The sequence below is a fragment of the Hordeum vulgare genome, chromosome 3H (genome assembly GCF_904849725.1).
Source record: "Hordeum vulgare subsp. vulgare chromosome 3H, MorexV3_pseudomolecules_assembly, whole genome shotgun sequence".
Taxonomy (NCBI): Eukaryota; Viridiplantae; Streptophyta; class Magnoliopsida; order Poales; family Poaceae; genus Hordeum; species Hordeum vulgare.
In genome coordinates this window covers 563,569,996-563,583,625 of record NC_058520.1, presented here as the reverse complement: position 1 = coordinate 563,583,625, position 13,630 = coordinate 563,569,996, and the positions used below count along the sequence as shown (strand labels likewise).

The following is a 13,630-nucleotide window of genomic DNA, read 5'->3' as shown; positions in this document are numbered from 1 at the left end:
TACATGGCTGCGTTGGATGCCAGGTTCTCCAATACCTGGCAGGTTCTACAGGGACATCACCCGAGCTATGATCCGGTGATGGTTCCTTATCTTTGGGTTGCCACCGCCTGCACCGTGAGACGTCAACTGGATTATTATTAGTGATATTGTTATATGAGTATGAGTATGAGTTATATGAGTTGTTAAATGAGTATGAGTTATATGAGTTAAATGAGTATGAGTTATATGAATATGAGTTATATGAGTTGTTAAATGAGTATGAGTTATATGAGTTAAATGAGTATGAGCTACCGATAATCCGATCCCCATGTTGTTGATATAGATGATGATGATGCAAATATTGTCGATGATGATGATGATGATGCTAAATACGTAGAGCTTGAAAATATTCTGAATACTGCTAATATTGTCGATGATGATGCATTCTGAATATTTTGAATATTGCTAATATTGTCGATGATGATGATGCATTCTGATGATGCAAATCTGTGAAAGCAATAAAAGTTAGCAGTAGCGCTGGAAAATATTAGTAGTAGCGCGGCTTAGCAGCAACGCTTTTTATGCACAAGCGCTACTACTAAAGTTACCACTAGCGTTGCCCGTACCGACGCTACTACTAGTTTTTAGCTGTAGCGCGATAGCCGTAGCGCTTGGACCAGCGCTACTAGTAGGGTTTTCCCTAGTAGTGAGGCGGAAGTACCGCTGTGACACCACTACCGCCCCCTCTGGCCGTGTCAGCTGTATGGGAGCCCAGAACTTCCATGCAAGCAGAAGGTAATGCCACTTATGTGCGTCCTATGAGCAGAAAACGGTCAGATTTTCTTCCACTTCCTCCAAGTGGATTCACCACTTTTCCCAAAAAAACTCCATTGATGCTCCTAAGCTCATTCTTTCCCGATCTCTCTTCCTAGCCATCGAATCTTGTTGATACTCTAGGGTTTCGAGGAGAAAGCCTTGATCTACACTTTCACCAAGAGAAATTTGATTCCCTCCACTAATCCCTTGAGAATCATGTTACTCTTGGGTGTTTGAGCATCCTAGATGGAAGAGATCACCTCGAAGCCATATTCCATTGTGGTGAAGCTTCGTGGTGTTGTAGGGAGCCTAAAATTAAGTTGTGGAGATTGACCCAACCTTGTTTGTAAAGGTTCGGTTGTTGCCTTCAAGTGCATCATCAGTGGAATCATGACATCTCGCATTGTGTGAGGGCGTGAGGAGAATACGGTGGCCTTAGTGGTATCTTGGGGAGCATTATGCCTCCACACCGCTCCAACGGAGACGTACTTCCCCTCCACTTGTGGTTACTTCTTACCTTTACTTTGTATTTGTTACTTGCTTGTTATTGTTGTTGTTAGCATCATATAAGTTGCTCACCTAGTTGCATATCTAGACAACCTATTTGTTGCTCAACTTAATTTGTTAAAGAAAAGCTAACAAATGGTAGTTGCCTATTTCCCCTCCCCCCCTTCTAGTCAACCATATCAATCCTTTCACCAATAGTGTCATTGGTAAGCTGGTGGTGGGATCCTTTCTCCGGTGCCCCCGCTCCTTCTTCCCACCACCACTCCTATAGATTTCTATCTAATGACAGGTTGTTGACTTCCTCGTCTTCCATTTTCTCTCTAATTGAACTTTTATGTTTGCTAAGTCGTTGTTGTTTCACCGTTGGTTATTGGATTTTGTTTGAATCATGGGTAAGAAGATACAAGAGAATGGAATAAATACACGCCAAATAGCTTGATTCTTAATTGATAACATACTCATTATGATTATTTTCCATACCCCTTCCAGATGGGAGCCATCTTTCATTATACTCCCTCTGTTCCTGAATATAAGGTGTATTGTTTTTGTAAAGTTAAATTTCTCAAACTTTGACCAAGTTTATAGATAAAAATATCAAAATCTAGAATACAAAATCATCAACACTAGATTCGCCCTAAAATATATTTTTATATTATACTCCCTCCGTCCTAAAATAAATATTTCAAGCTTAGTACAACTTTGTACTAGACCTAGTACAAAGTTAAGATACTTGCTTTAGAATAGAGGGGGTATATATTCGATATTGTAAATATTTTTTATATATTTTGGTCTCGTGGGGACACATGGCAGTCAGAAGAGGCGGATGGTGAGCGAAACGTCTACATTCGAATGCAACGAAGTGTTGTGGTGACTGTCATAACTAATTCTGGCAAATAAATATGTCAAAGCCATAACAATTTGTTGGGAACATGACTAGAAAATAGTAATCCCTTCGTTTTAAAATAAATGTCTTAATTTTGTACTAGCTTTAATACAAAGTTGTATTAAGTTTGAGACACTTTTTTAAAACGAAGAAAATACTATCAAAATTCTTAAATATAAGTCATTTTAAAGATTTCACTACGGGCTAAATACGAAATAAAATGAGTGAATTCTACTTTTACTGTTTTTAAATATAATTTTTTTAAAGATTTCACTAGGGACATATGAAGCAAAATGAATAAATCTATACTTTAAAATAAATTTATATTAAATTTATATACATTCATATGTAATTCTCTAATGAAACTTTTAAAAAAACTTATATTTATAAACAGAGGGAGTAAAATATATCAAAATACACTACATACAAAGCAAAATGAATAAATTTATACTTTAAAATAAATTTATATATATTCGTATGTAGTCCTTTAATGAAACCTTTAAAAAAACTTAAATTTAAAAATGAAGGAAGTAAAATATATCTAAATACATCTATATGTAGTCCTTAATGGAATCTTTAAAAGAATTTATATTTTAGGAACGGAGGGAGCAGGTCATAGTTTTACAAGAACAGTGTTAAACAGAACCGTTGCCATGAAAAGTCAAAAAAATCCCTACTTTTATTCAACAAAGTGCGGGCATAAATCAAATAGGCCCGATCTGTTGCTGTCAGGATCCAATCTACACTGACAACACAAAAGAAATCTGAATTTCAATGCTATGGGAATTAACTGCATCAGAATATGCTAAAACTGACTATGTTGCTGGAATGGAGAGGAGCAAGGAATTGGCTGTACAGCAAGAGGGTTTTCCACTCTGGACCATCTCCTACCCAAACCAAACATCCACAATAACATTTCAACTATAATGGTGCCCGGCTCAGTTACAGTTGAGCAAAGCAACGAGCAAAACTGTACTCTCCAAGGCTTTCCAAGCAGAATGCAACTCAAAGAGGACACCGCACTAGTGCGACCGCATGGCATCTACAAGCAAGATGGTTCTCCTCCGCCGTGATTTCCCTGCTTTCCACACGCGGAAGTCCTCAGGGAAGTACCCGAGTTGCTGCCACTCCCGCATTCGAGCCATTGGGAATGGCCCATGCTCTTGCCCCTGAGGATCCATGTAAAGCCACCCTTGATCTGACTCGCCTATCCCATTCACAGTTACAGGATCACGTGCCATGGCTTGTGAAGTACTGCGTGCAGGCCCCGTGATTCCATCCAGATCATCGGAAACACGGACTGTAGGTATGGTGACCCCATTGACGGCTTCCGGTCCATCATGTGCATGAGCAGCGATCCCATTGTCGGCTTCCGGTCCACCACATTTTGCCCGTTCTGGCTCACGTTGGTTCTCGTCGTCATCACTGACCAGATCGATGATATTTTGTTCGTCACTACCATTGTGATGACTAAGACCATTTACATACTCCTCGTTGTCGATATCAATGACTCCAGCAACTGCAGTAAATTTACAAGATTATTTTTTTATTTGGGAAGGGGAAACAGGTAGAAAAGCAGTTACTATCAAATGGTTTAGAATAGTATTTCAATGCATCTTATATGGTGGGATTGATCAAACCTCCCTCCATACAACCAGAATAGTAAACCATGTATGTACCAACAGGTAAAATGCGAGCTAAATGCTAAGCATCTTTTTCACAATCCACTACGATCTAATTATAGCGCTATTAATAGGACCAGGCTCATAAATTGATGGAAAATGGAGCTCAATATGCAGCATAAAAAACCTCCAGCAAGTTAACATGTTCAAAACTATCGAAAGGGTCGAGTAGCAAAATTTGACCTGTGTTCGATGGAGTGTGCAATCCAGGACCAGGAGTGCCACCATTACAGAGGGCTTTGCCGGCAGCTGCGAGGATTAAAATGGATACATAAAGGTCCAACTCTAACAGTAGCAAATTAGCAATTGCATGCAATCAATAAATCAGGAGCCATGGAAGAAGATAGATAAGAGTAAAATCAGAGGACAGCTCATAGCAGACACGATCACTAATCCTTGGAAACAGATAAACTATGCTCATATGTGAATATTCTTATTTGCAGACATTATATCAGCATGTTGGACACAAGAAAGTAGTCCTCTTCATAGGGATCAATGGTACCTCCTCACAAGGATCATACTCAACTTCATTGGGCCAACAGCCGCACGAGAAGGGGGGGGGGGGGGGGGGGCTAGCATTATAGAGAGAGGGTATGCAGATTTTATTTTATTAGATACTTGGCAATGGCTAGCGAAAATGCAAATAAGGAAAGAAAGAATTGCTGTAGAGTACCTTCAAAAGCAACTTCACAAGCAGCATCATGTTGCAGTGATGCACCTGGAGACAGAGAAGATTGCCAGTAGGTTTATTAAAGAAAAGATGGATAGTAGTCTCTTCAAACATGAGCTTCCAGAAAACCCCATATCTGGTTACCAAACACGAACCTTCTAGCGATTGATCTATACCAACTTCCAAAGGGTCGGCTACTGTCTGTGTCACACCTGAGAAAAGAAAGGACAGTAGATATTTATATTGAAAAGTTTGATCTAATAGTAACAAGTCAAGGCTTAAGCAATGAAGCTTATTGTGAGGTAGAAAAGTAGAGGTGACAACTAGAAAATATACATGGAATGAAACCCTAAGGGAGAAAACATGGTGAAAATAAATTCAACTCCAAAAATATGAATCAACTCGTGACATGCACCACAAAAAAAAACTCAGATTGTAACGGCACAATTCTGAATACAAACAAATTTACACTCAAAACTTTAAAGATTGCATACTAGGTATCTAACCTAAAAAGAAAAGCATAAGCATACATGAAACTGGAAAGAAAGCTGAACCATAGTTTATGTTGGATCCAGATTATACATTGTAGTAATATTGCAACACTACAAAAAAGCCAAGTACTTCCCGGTAAGAAAATCTAGTATTTGTTATGAAAATATATAAGGCATCCAAACGAAAAAAAGAAAGCACAAAAATAGGAAAGACCCAGTGCTAGAAGCTACCACACAAAAATACCCCTGCACAGTTCAATGCAGAAGGGCAGGACATCTTGGCACAAGTGGGGAGTACTTCACCACTGCGCCAGGTCAGTCTTTTAAAAAAACATCAGCAACCTGGCAATAAATTTGTTCATGCAATACATATTCGCTTAAAATTAGGATCCACTGCTTTATATTAATATGCCTATATATGCACGACCCGGTGTTTAATACGGAGCATGTAATCTGAGTCATTGGTGGTAATATGGTCAGTAAACAGGCTGCAAAATATCAATGGCATATTATGCCAAATCCAGCTCAAACCTACATATCCAATAGCAGGTTATACCATCGCTAAAGTAAAAACTTGCTAGGACATCATCAAGGTTTGACTAGTTGCTCCAGTCAAATTGCAGCAGAAATTGCGAGCTGAGGTTATAGTACAGTTTGTTTCCTTATTTAATGAAGCTTGATAATCTATGAAACTCGAACCATGCTTTAGTTGATCACCTGGATGTAGCTAAGGTATTGATTGAGCGAATGAGTTAGGCTTCAATGGCTAAATTTTGATGAGACGGGATTGCATCGGGATGGTTGCTAAATATTGCTCGACCTAACATATAGACTTCACCAGCTAAAGTAGTGCTTGATCAAGCAGTTTAGGCCTTATTGCCACTTGCATGCATTGGTGCAGTATTGCTCAAATTATCCACAGTTGTCGTGTCAGGAATTCAGTAATCACATTCACATCACATGTACATACTACTAATGTGTGTTGGCCACTCCTCCATGCGCTAGTTCAAGTGCGCGTGTTCCAGAAGTTTCACAGGGAGCCCCTCAGTGCAGATGCAACTAATGGACTTAAGGTACTTACCTCCGCTTTCTTCTAGGACTACAAATGTCTCTTGATAGCACTCAAGGTGCATCGATAATTGGTGTCAAATGGACTTGTTTCAGAAGGTAACATACATGTTTTAAATACTACTCCCTCCGTCCCAAAATTCTTGTCTTAGATTTGTATACATATGAATGTATCTAGTCACATTTTAGTATTTAGATACATCCATTTCTAGACAAACCTAAGACAAGAATTTTGGGACGGAGGGAGTACATAACATACAAATTGTAACATTTAGGCATGCAATTGAAGAGGTCAGTCTGTTACTATCTAAGTCAAATATTGGTGGGCGTCGCAGGAAGTTTGGCTCCTCCCTGCCATTGGAAGTTAGATAGTTATCGGCATTTGTGCAGGGATGGCATATCCCTAGGCATGTACATGTACATGAACCTTTGCTGTTTTGCCAGTTTGGCAGTTTCTATCAATGCATCGAGACATCAATCTTTGATGTTTTCTCGAAATAGAAAAAGAAATACTTGGATGCGAAAAAGAAGAGGCCAATGTAAACGTAATGTTCAATCAATTGACTCCACAGTATTTGGTAAACAGGTCACAAAGTCAATATTTATAGTTTACGCAACGTAGCATATTAATAAATAATCAACTTCTACAAGGATAAATACAACCAAATGCTAAACTTAGAAAAGAAAAGTGCAAACTTATGCTGCAAATTCACACAAGAATTGCGCAGTGACAAAATCAAATAGCTGTTGACAGTATAATTGACAGCTAAAAGTTCTCCCCAGAGAATCAGCAAAGAAATATCTTCTGTAATGGGAACCAGTGGGGAAATCTCGGATGGAGCATGTAATGTTTTGAACATATTTGGCATCATTACGAATATAAAGCTTATAGAATGAAAGAGAACAAAAAACAATTATATAATTAAGAACTGAAATTTCAAGCGTTTGTACCTCGATTCCCTTGAAAAGGATTCATTGCTGCTGATTCAATCTCAGTTTCTTTATTCTCTTCTTCTACATCTGGAATAACTTCAGGGATCGCCTCAACACGTCGCTGTCTGTCATCTGCTTTGAACATATTTGGCAGAATTATAAATATAAAGCTTTTAGAATGAATTGAGAAGGAAAAAAATTATATAACTAAATTTCTACCTCGATTCCCTTGAAAAGGGTTGCTTGGTGCTGATAAAATCTCAGTTTCCTTACTCTCCTCTTCTGCATCTGGAATAACTTCCGGGATCGCCTCAAGACGGCGCTGTCTTTCTTCTGGTGTGCTTAGAAGCACTTTTTTACAAGTTAGGTCATGGATTGTAAGAATCGGTCAAGGAAAAAAGATCCGCACAAAGTTTCATTCCTGTGCATTAAGTTATAGGATGGCAATACATGACAGAAAATAATATGAAAATATATACAAAACTACAAATCATAAGCATGGCAAGTTACTGCTGCATGATCATTATAGTCAATCTGGAAAGGATATTCTTGGCGCCAACCCTTCTCACGCGCTCTTTCCAACTCCTTTCCCAATTTTGCAAGCTGCTTATCAAACCACTAAAGGAAAAAAGGGAACTTCGCCAATTAATGCATAGAAGCATATAGATATGGAGAAAGAAACGATATATATTAGTAAGGAGGCTAGTGTTCAGTTCGATGAGAAACCAGGATTTTTCTTTCAAGCTCCATATGATATCTATAAAACAAACATAAGCAATTTGGCATGCAATGAAGGCACCATGCTACTAAAAACATCTAAATAAAATCCTTTCGAAGAATGGTTGGGAAAATCTAATGACCCATGAGTACGCCATTAAATCCAGCCAACTTAGGAAAAATCATATCCAGCCTCCTAGCTACAGGTCATTCCAGCGCCAAACCTACAGCCTGATCTTTAAAGGTCAGGTCCACCACTAAAAACATTGGTTGATTTTCAGGGAAGAATATTGCATTCGTAATCTGCTTAATACAGTATCTGTTTATTGCACTTTACCTTTTATCAGGATTCAGAAAAGGCCGAAACTGCTCAGGTGTCAAAAAATCAGTCCAGACCGACTCCGTTGAGCATGAACTACCCTAAACTTATAATACTAGAAGACTTCACATATCAAACTAAAGACAAAGAAGGTAAAAAACAACTACTCCCTCTGATCCAGATTAATTAAAAGTTGTACTAAAGCTGGGTCAATTAATTCAAATCGGAGGGAGTAATAAATATATACAAGTTCTAACACAATCTAAGGTTGAAAGTATGATACTCCTTTATGCAGTTAGAGTTGAGACTTAAAAGAGTACATAAGAACCTTTTGCTGAGTCATGCACTATCTCACAAAAATAATCACTTGGCCTCTTTCTATATTGCTTCAGATAATCAATTAGTTATGAAAAAATCCTATTTATATGTATTTTCATTCAATATTTACCAGTAAAGTTCCAAATTGAAGTCATATGAGTGCACTTACATGATTTACTATGTCTGCATGTACACTTGCCTCCTTTTCCTCTAACTCAGCCTGTCAAAAAGCACAAGCTCGGAGCATTAAGAGAAGCACACAAATGTTTTAAGAAGCTTAAGTAAAACAAGAGACTGAATGACACCTAAAAGCGATAAAGAATAAGCCTTTGAAACATTTTCAATCTATTAGAAACTAAAAGGGCTGCCCGGCGCACATAGCTCCCGCTTGCGCAGGCTTCAGGAAAGGGTCCGACCACTTAGGGTCTTTCCCTGCATTTCTGCTGCCTTTAGCTGTAGTTTTAATATATTAGAAACTAAAACGCACAAGACAAACAAGCTGGCTTGTACGGCACCAAAATATTTGCTGTCTGATCTCATGTGCACTTGCTACATTAGGCTAGTCATAGTGGGGAGTAACTTAGACTAGTGTCACTAGTCTATGTTACTACCTTCATAGTGCTTAGTGTCATAGAAGTAGTATCATATATGGTTGCATTTATTAGCTTGCAGACGCAACTTCTCTTGGGAAGCGCTATGTGATGGTAACATAATATGTTACTCCAAACACCTCTCTCCTCATTAACTAGCTGCCAGATAAGCAAACTTGTCTTGGGATGTGTTATGTTAATAGCCAAGTAACTCCCACTATGACTAGGCTTACCCCCACCAATCAAAGAGTGACACCTTGGGACATGTGGAGTCAAATTTTGGCCAAGAATGTACTCCCTCCATCCCAAAATAAGTGACTCAACTTTGTACTAACTCTGTACTAAAGTTAGTAGAAAGTTGAGTCACTTATTTTGGGACGGAGGGAGTAGTCGTGAATATTAAAATATTTAGATTGATTTCATTTCAGGAAAATTCTATGGGTAGATCTATCTCTACTTTCATAATGTATAATTTAATCCGGTTCTATGACCTTACTGCCCAGAATGAAAAAAAAATATGACAAAAGGCTTGTTATTACATAATCTCAGTTAAAGAAATAGTATCCAACGGGGCCACTGACAGTCAATTCCTTAAAAAAAATACCTTCCTTATGACTACATAATGTAGGCTTGTTCTTACTTAAGTATTTGTTACAGTCTCGGATGCATCAACTGGGAACAGAGAACAAAGAGCGAGAAATGCTAAGACCAATTTGACTATAGACACATAGCACAAGGAGGTCAAACATTGCAGTTTAAAAGGAACACTTACAACGGTAGGCCTTTTGAAGAGCTCTTTCTTGGCCGACAGAAGAAGATCATTGCACTCATCCTGTTATCAAGAACAAAAAAGAATTATTTGACCAGGCTAATTCTAAAAGAAGGCTGTATTTGGAGTAGGTGACCAGGCCAATACTAAAATAAATGCTACTGGAGTGAACAAAACATACTTCCTCAAAGTCCTCTTCTGATAGCATCGAGATCTTGACATCATCCCACATGCTGGAAACACATAAAAGAATATCTGTACGTGTATCCTTAATCTTGTATTCTTCTGAAGATTTCTTAATTCCTGTTATGGATGTTTTCACGGGTGAGAACATTGTGGCTTTCTTAGAATCGAAAAAAGACAGCAGAATGCACATATATCGCATTTATTGAGACATTGAGATATGAATTTGTTGGGATGGTCAGCTCACTCTTCAATGCACAAGTGTTCTTATTTACCAGCTAATGAAGTAAGTAAAAGGATGTCACGACATGATTTGGGCTTTCACTCTAAAACCACATGTCTGCTGGGCATGCTTGACAAAATAAACTAAAACTATGGAAATAGTCAGAAGACGAGTGGATTCAACTGGACATTACCTGTAACTAGTCCAATCTGGTAATATTTCTTAGTCATCTGATAAGTATAACTCTTGAGATCATTCCTCACTCTAACCAAAGAACCAATAACCTTCTGTTCAAATGTGTCTAGCTCAGTCAGAAGTTTTATAACTAAGGTTCTTCTCAGATAAATCAGATTGAGGTTATTCTGGTTGAGAGCGGCAAGACACTTCTTCTTTAATCCTGAAACACTCTTAGGAATTAATTGGTCTGTTCCTGAAACACTCTTAGGTATTTTTGGCTCCAAACTATTCCGAAGCTTCTTTTTTACCGTGTAACCGTTGTCATCCACAGATCGATCACTTTCATCCTCTGAAATCGCATTTGCAGAAAGATGTGTTTCCAGCAAGCTATGGATCATGTTATACTTAAATTTCCTTTTGTTAAATAAAGATTGCAGATTCGGATCAGACATGACAGATTTCTTCTTCTTATCATGTAGAAGATTCTTCTGTCGAACATACTGCTTGACAACTTCAGTAACTTTGAAATGGTCAAGAGGCGTGCTTGTATCCTTACCAATACATGATAGGAATTCTGTTAGCTCTTTTGAACCCCAGCCAACATATGTTTTTTTCTCCAGCTTCTTTCGCTTCATAGTTGCTTGCACTTCATTTGGTTTGTCCATCGTGTCAAGAAGAGATGATGGTCCAGCACAATCATTGTCACCTAATGGCTTGTGATACTTATCCAAATCATTCCCTTCTTTACACTTTAGGCTTCTTTTATGACGAATATTTGCTGTTTGCAAGTCGAGCAATGTGAAATGCTCCTTGTCATTAAGTAATGTCCAGTAATCTTTAAACAATATTTTATAGTTCTCCGGGGCACCTCCAAAAACAACCATTAACTGGAGATGTACATGAGTTCTTGTCAGAAAAAGTCAAAAGAAAACATAATGGGTGGGTAAACTGAATTTTGTATTCAAACCAGCCCAACTGCTATCTATTTACTAAGAAATCCAACACAAGTGCAGGTGGACAACCTTCAGGTAAATAAAAGAGAATAGCTTGACGGTAAGCAACAGGATTGTTAAAAAAAATTCCGGTGGGATGACAAAATTGACGAATGCAATAGCATGGCGTGCAAATTTAAACATAGTGCCACTTTGAGATGGAAGCTCGTTACTGTAATTCAAAAATGAGCTTGGGGGCATGCATATTACCTCTTCATGGTCATCTTTCTCAGTCGCTACTGCCATATTAAAACAGCTGCGGCAGAACCCCACGCTGATTTCCTTGCTCTGCTTCACTGGGACGAAATCAACTTTTCCAAAGCAGACTCCACAAGTGGAGGAACTTGGACAGCACAAACATAAATAGAGTGCATCACTTCTGCATTTAGCACATTTGTGCCAATCTGAAAATAGTTAAAATTAGGTGCAAGAACCAATGCCATTATTTTACAGGACAGAAGTAAAAGAAACATTTGATAAATTCAAGATATATATGGTAATAATCAAGACTGTAAAGTGGACACCAAGAATATGAACTTCTGTTGTAACATGTTCTGTTTATGCATGCGGAGTTTCTAGTTGGGATATTGCAGCGCTGGAACACGGTTCACTATCATGCTGCATGATGCTGGAACAATGATAAAGCATGCGTTCTAAAAGGTTAAGCATCAAACAGCATTTTCCTTTTCATGGAAGAAAAGGACAAGGGCATGAACAACAGGGATTTCACACATATGCAGGATATATGATCTAGGATTCTCCGCCGTGAACAAGGAACGAGTAACTGAATTTGAGCACGCAGAACAGAATAACAGGTGCCCGATGTAGTGCCGGTTCCACAGCAGTCATGCATGGTGAAATAACTAGGGATGATTCAGCATAAGCGGTCACCACAAATGTATATGAGCACGCAGCATAACAAGTGCACAAACGCAGTGCAGCAGCCACGCGTGGTGAACCAACTAGGACTCATTAAGCGTAAGCGCTAACCACAAACGTATCGGTCACTGGAATCAATGAAGTCGTCCGGCTTCCCCACGCAGCCCGGGTGGTAGCTCTTGAGGCAGTTCCTGAAACGCGGCATGACAGGGCAATTAATATCCAGCGAAGTTCACAGCGATGATTCCGCGCGCACCCACCGCGGCGACGACCGAGGGTACAGAGGAGGGATAAAGACGGGGGAGGGCGGGGCGGACCTGAAGTCGCAGACGCGGACGTCGCCGGCGTCCTTGCAGACGAAGCACTGGAACTCGGCCACGTCGCCGAGCGTCCTCCTCCACCCGCCCATCTTCTCCTCCCCCATCCCTCCCCCCTGGCCCCGCGCGGCGGGCGGGCGGGCGGGCCGCGGCGGTGGGTGGGCGGGGCGGCGCGGCGGCGGGTAGGGTTTGGGGATTCGAGGGGGGCGGAAATGGATTGGTGCGGGCGCGGATTGGTGCGGGGATGCGAGAGGGGAACTGATTAGGAAGGCGTTAATGCGCCCCGAGAGGGGAGGGGGAGGAGGAGGAGTCGATCGAACGCCGCGGGGTTGAGGTCGCTGGTGAGGTGGCTGGTGAGTGGGGAGGCGGAGGAGCGTCGGGGTTCAGGTTTGGGGATGGCCGTTTCCGGTCGAGGGAGAGGGAGAGGCAGAGCCAAGTGTCGCCTGTCCGGTCGCCGCGTGGCGTGGCGGGTCGCTTCGCGGTCGATCGCGTTTCGCGTGACTGACGTCGACGGCCGCGTGTGCGCACTTGGCGCTGCAGTGCGACGCCAGCACGTTCCGTGCGGTCCGATCTGCGTTACTGCGTATCACCTGCCTGCCCCGATGGGGAAACGGAGCTCCGCGAGGCCCTGGGACCGGGACCAGGAACTGCCTAGCGTCGATCGGGCAACCTGGGCGCGCTTCTCTGCTCCCCATTCCCATGACGCCATCCGTCTGGGGCTCCCTGTACTCCCGCAACAAAGAAACATGCTACTACATGGTTTTGAAACATGCTACTACATGGTGACCATTCCTTTGTTTAAGTTTCTTTTCTTTCGGGTAAACTGGAATGTACAATGGAGGCTATACCATAGTGCTGCCCCATCATCCACGTACGAAACAGTTGCTAAAAATTCCATCCACCCAATGCATCCATTGTCTCACTGGGCATGTACAATGGGCAGCACTTGGTGATGCCTCATTACCTCCACGTATGCATAAAGTAATGAAGCTATCATGTACTCCTTCCGTACACTAATATAAGAGTGTTTAGATAATTAAAATAGTAATTTAAATATTTTTTATACTCCCTCCGTCCCAAAATAAGTGTCTCAACTTTGTACTAGCTCTAGTACAAA

The 13,630-nt window shown here is 40.5% G+C and overlaps 1 protein-coding gene across 2 annotated transcripts; it reads right to left on the bottom strand.

Annotated features, from left to right (window-relative positions):
- Positions 1-2,753: 2,753 nt before the first annotated feature.
- On the bottom strand, positions 2,754-12,940 carry LOC123445114 (uncharacterized protein At5g08430-like). 2 transcript variants are annotated; one of them, XM_045122048.1, is made up of 14 exons: positions 12,514-12,940; positions 12,308-12,387; positions 11,528-11,721; positions 10,342-11,212; positions 9,924-10,045; positions 9,746-9,805; positions 8,553-8,603; positions 7,577-7,647; positions 7,249-7,406; positions 7,048-7,161; positions 4,693-4,749; positions 4,541-4,585; positions 4,051-4,116; positions 2,754-3,704 (listed from the first exon to the last, which is right to left on the bottom strand). In XM_045122048.1, the coding sequence occupies exons 1-14, from the start codon at positions 12,618-12,620 to the stop codon at positions 3,208-3,210; spliced, it is 2,493 nt and encodes an 830-aa protein (XP_044977983.1). In that variant the 5' UTR covers positions 12,621-12,940; the 3' UTR covers positions 2,754-3,207. The 2 variants fall into 2 exon arrangements, with proteins under 2 accessions (XP_044977983.1, XP_044977984.1); XM_045122049.1 differs by lacking the exon at positions 7,048-7,161.
- Between the last annotated feature and the right edge of the window lie 690 nt (positions 12,941-13,630).

Bases quoted from the DNA above. Each gene is read 5' to 3' on its own strand.
- LOC123445114 (XM_045122048.1), bottom strand. From the start codon at position 12,620: ATGGGGGAGGAGAAGATGGGCGGGTGGAGGAGGACGCTCGGCGACGTG. The intron at 12,388-12,513 runs GTCCGCCCCGCC...GCCGCGTTTCAG, and splicing joins GTCCGCGTCTGCGACTTCAG to GAACTGCCTCAAGAGCTACC. The intron at 7,162-7,248 runs GTAGAAATTTAG...TGTTCAAAGCAG, and splicing joins CCCTTTTCAAGGGAATCGAG to ATGACAGACAGCGACGTGTT.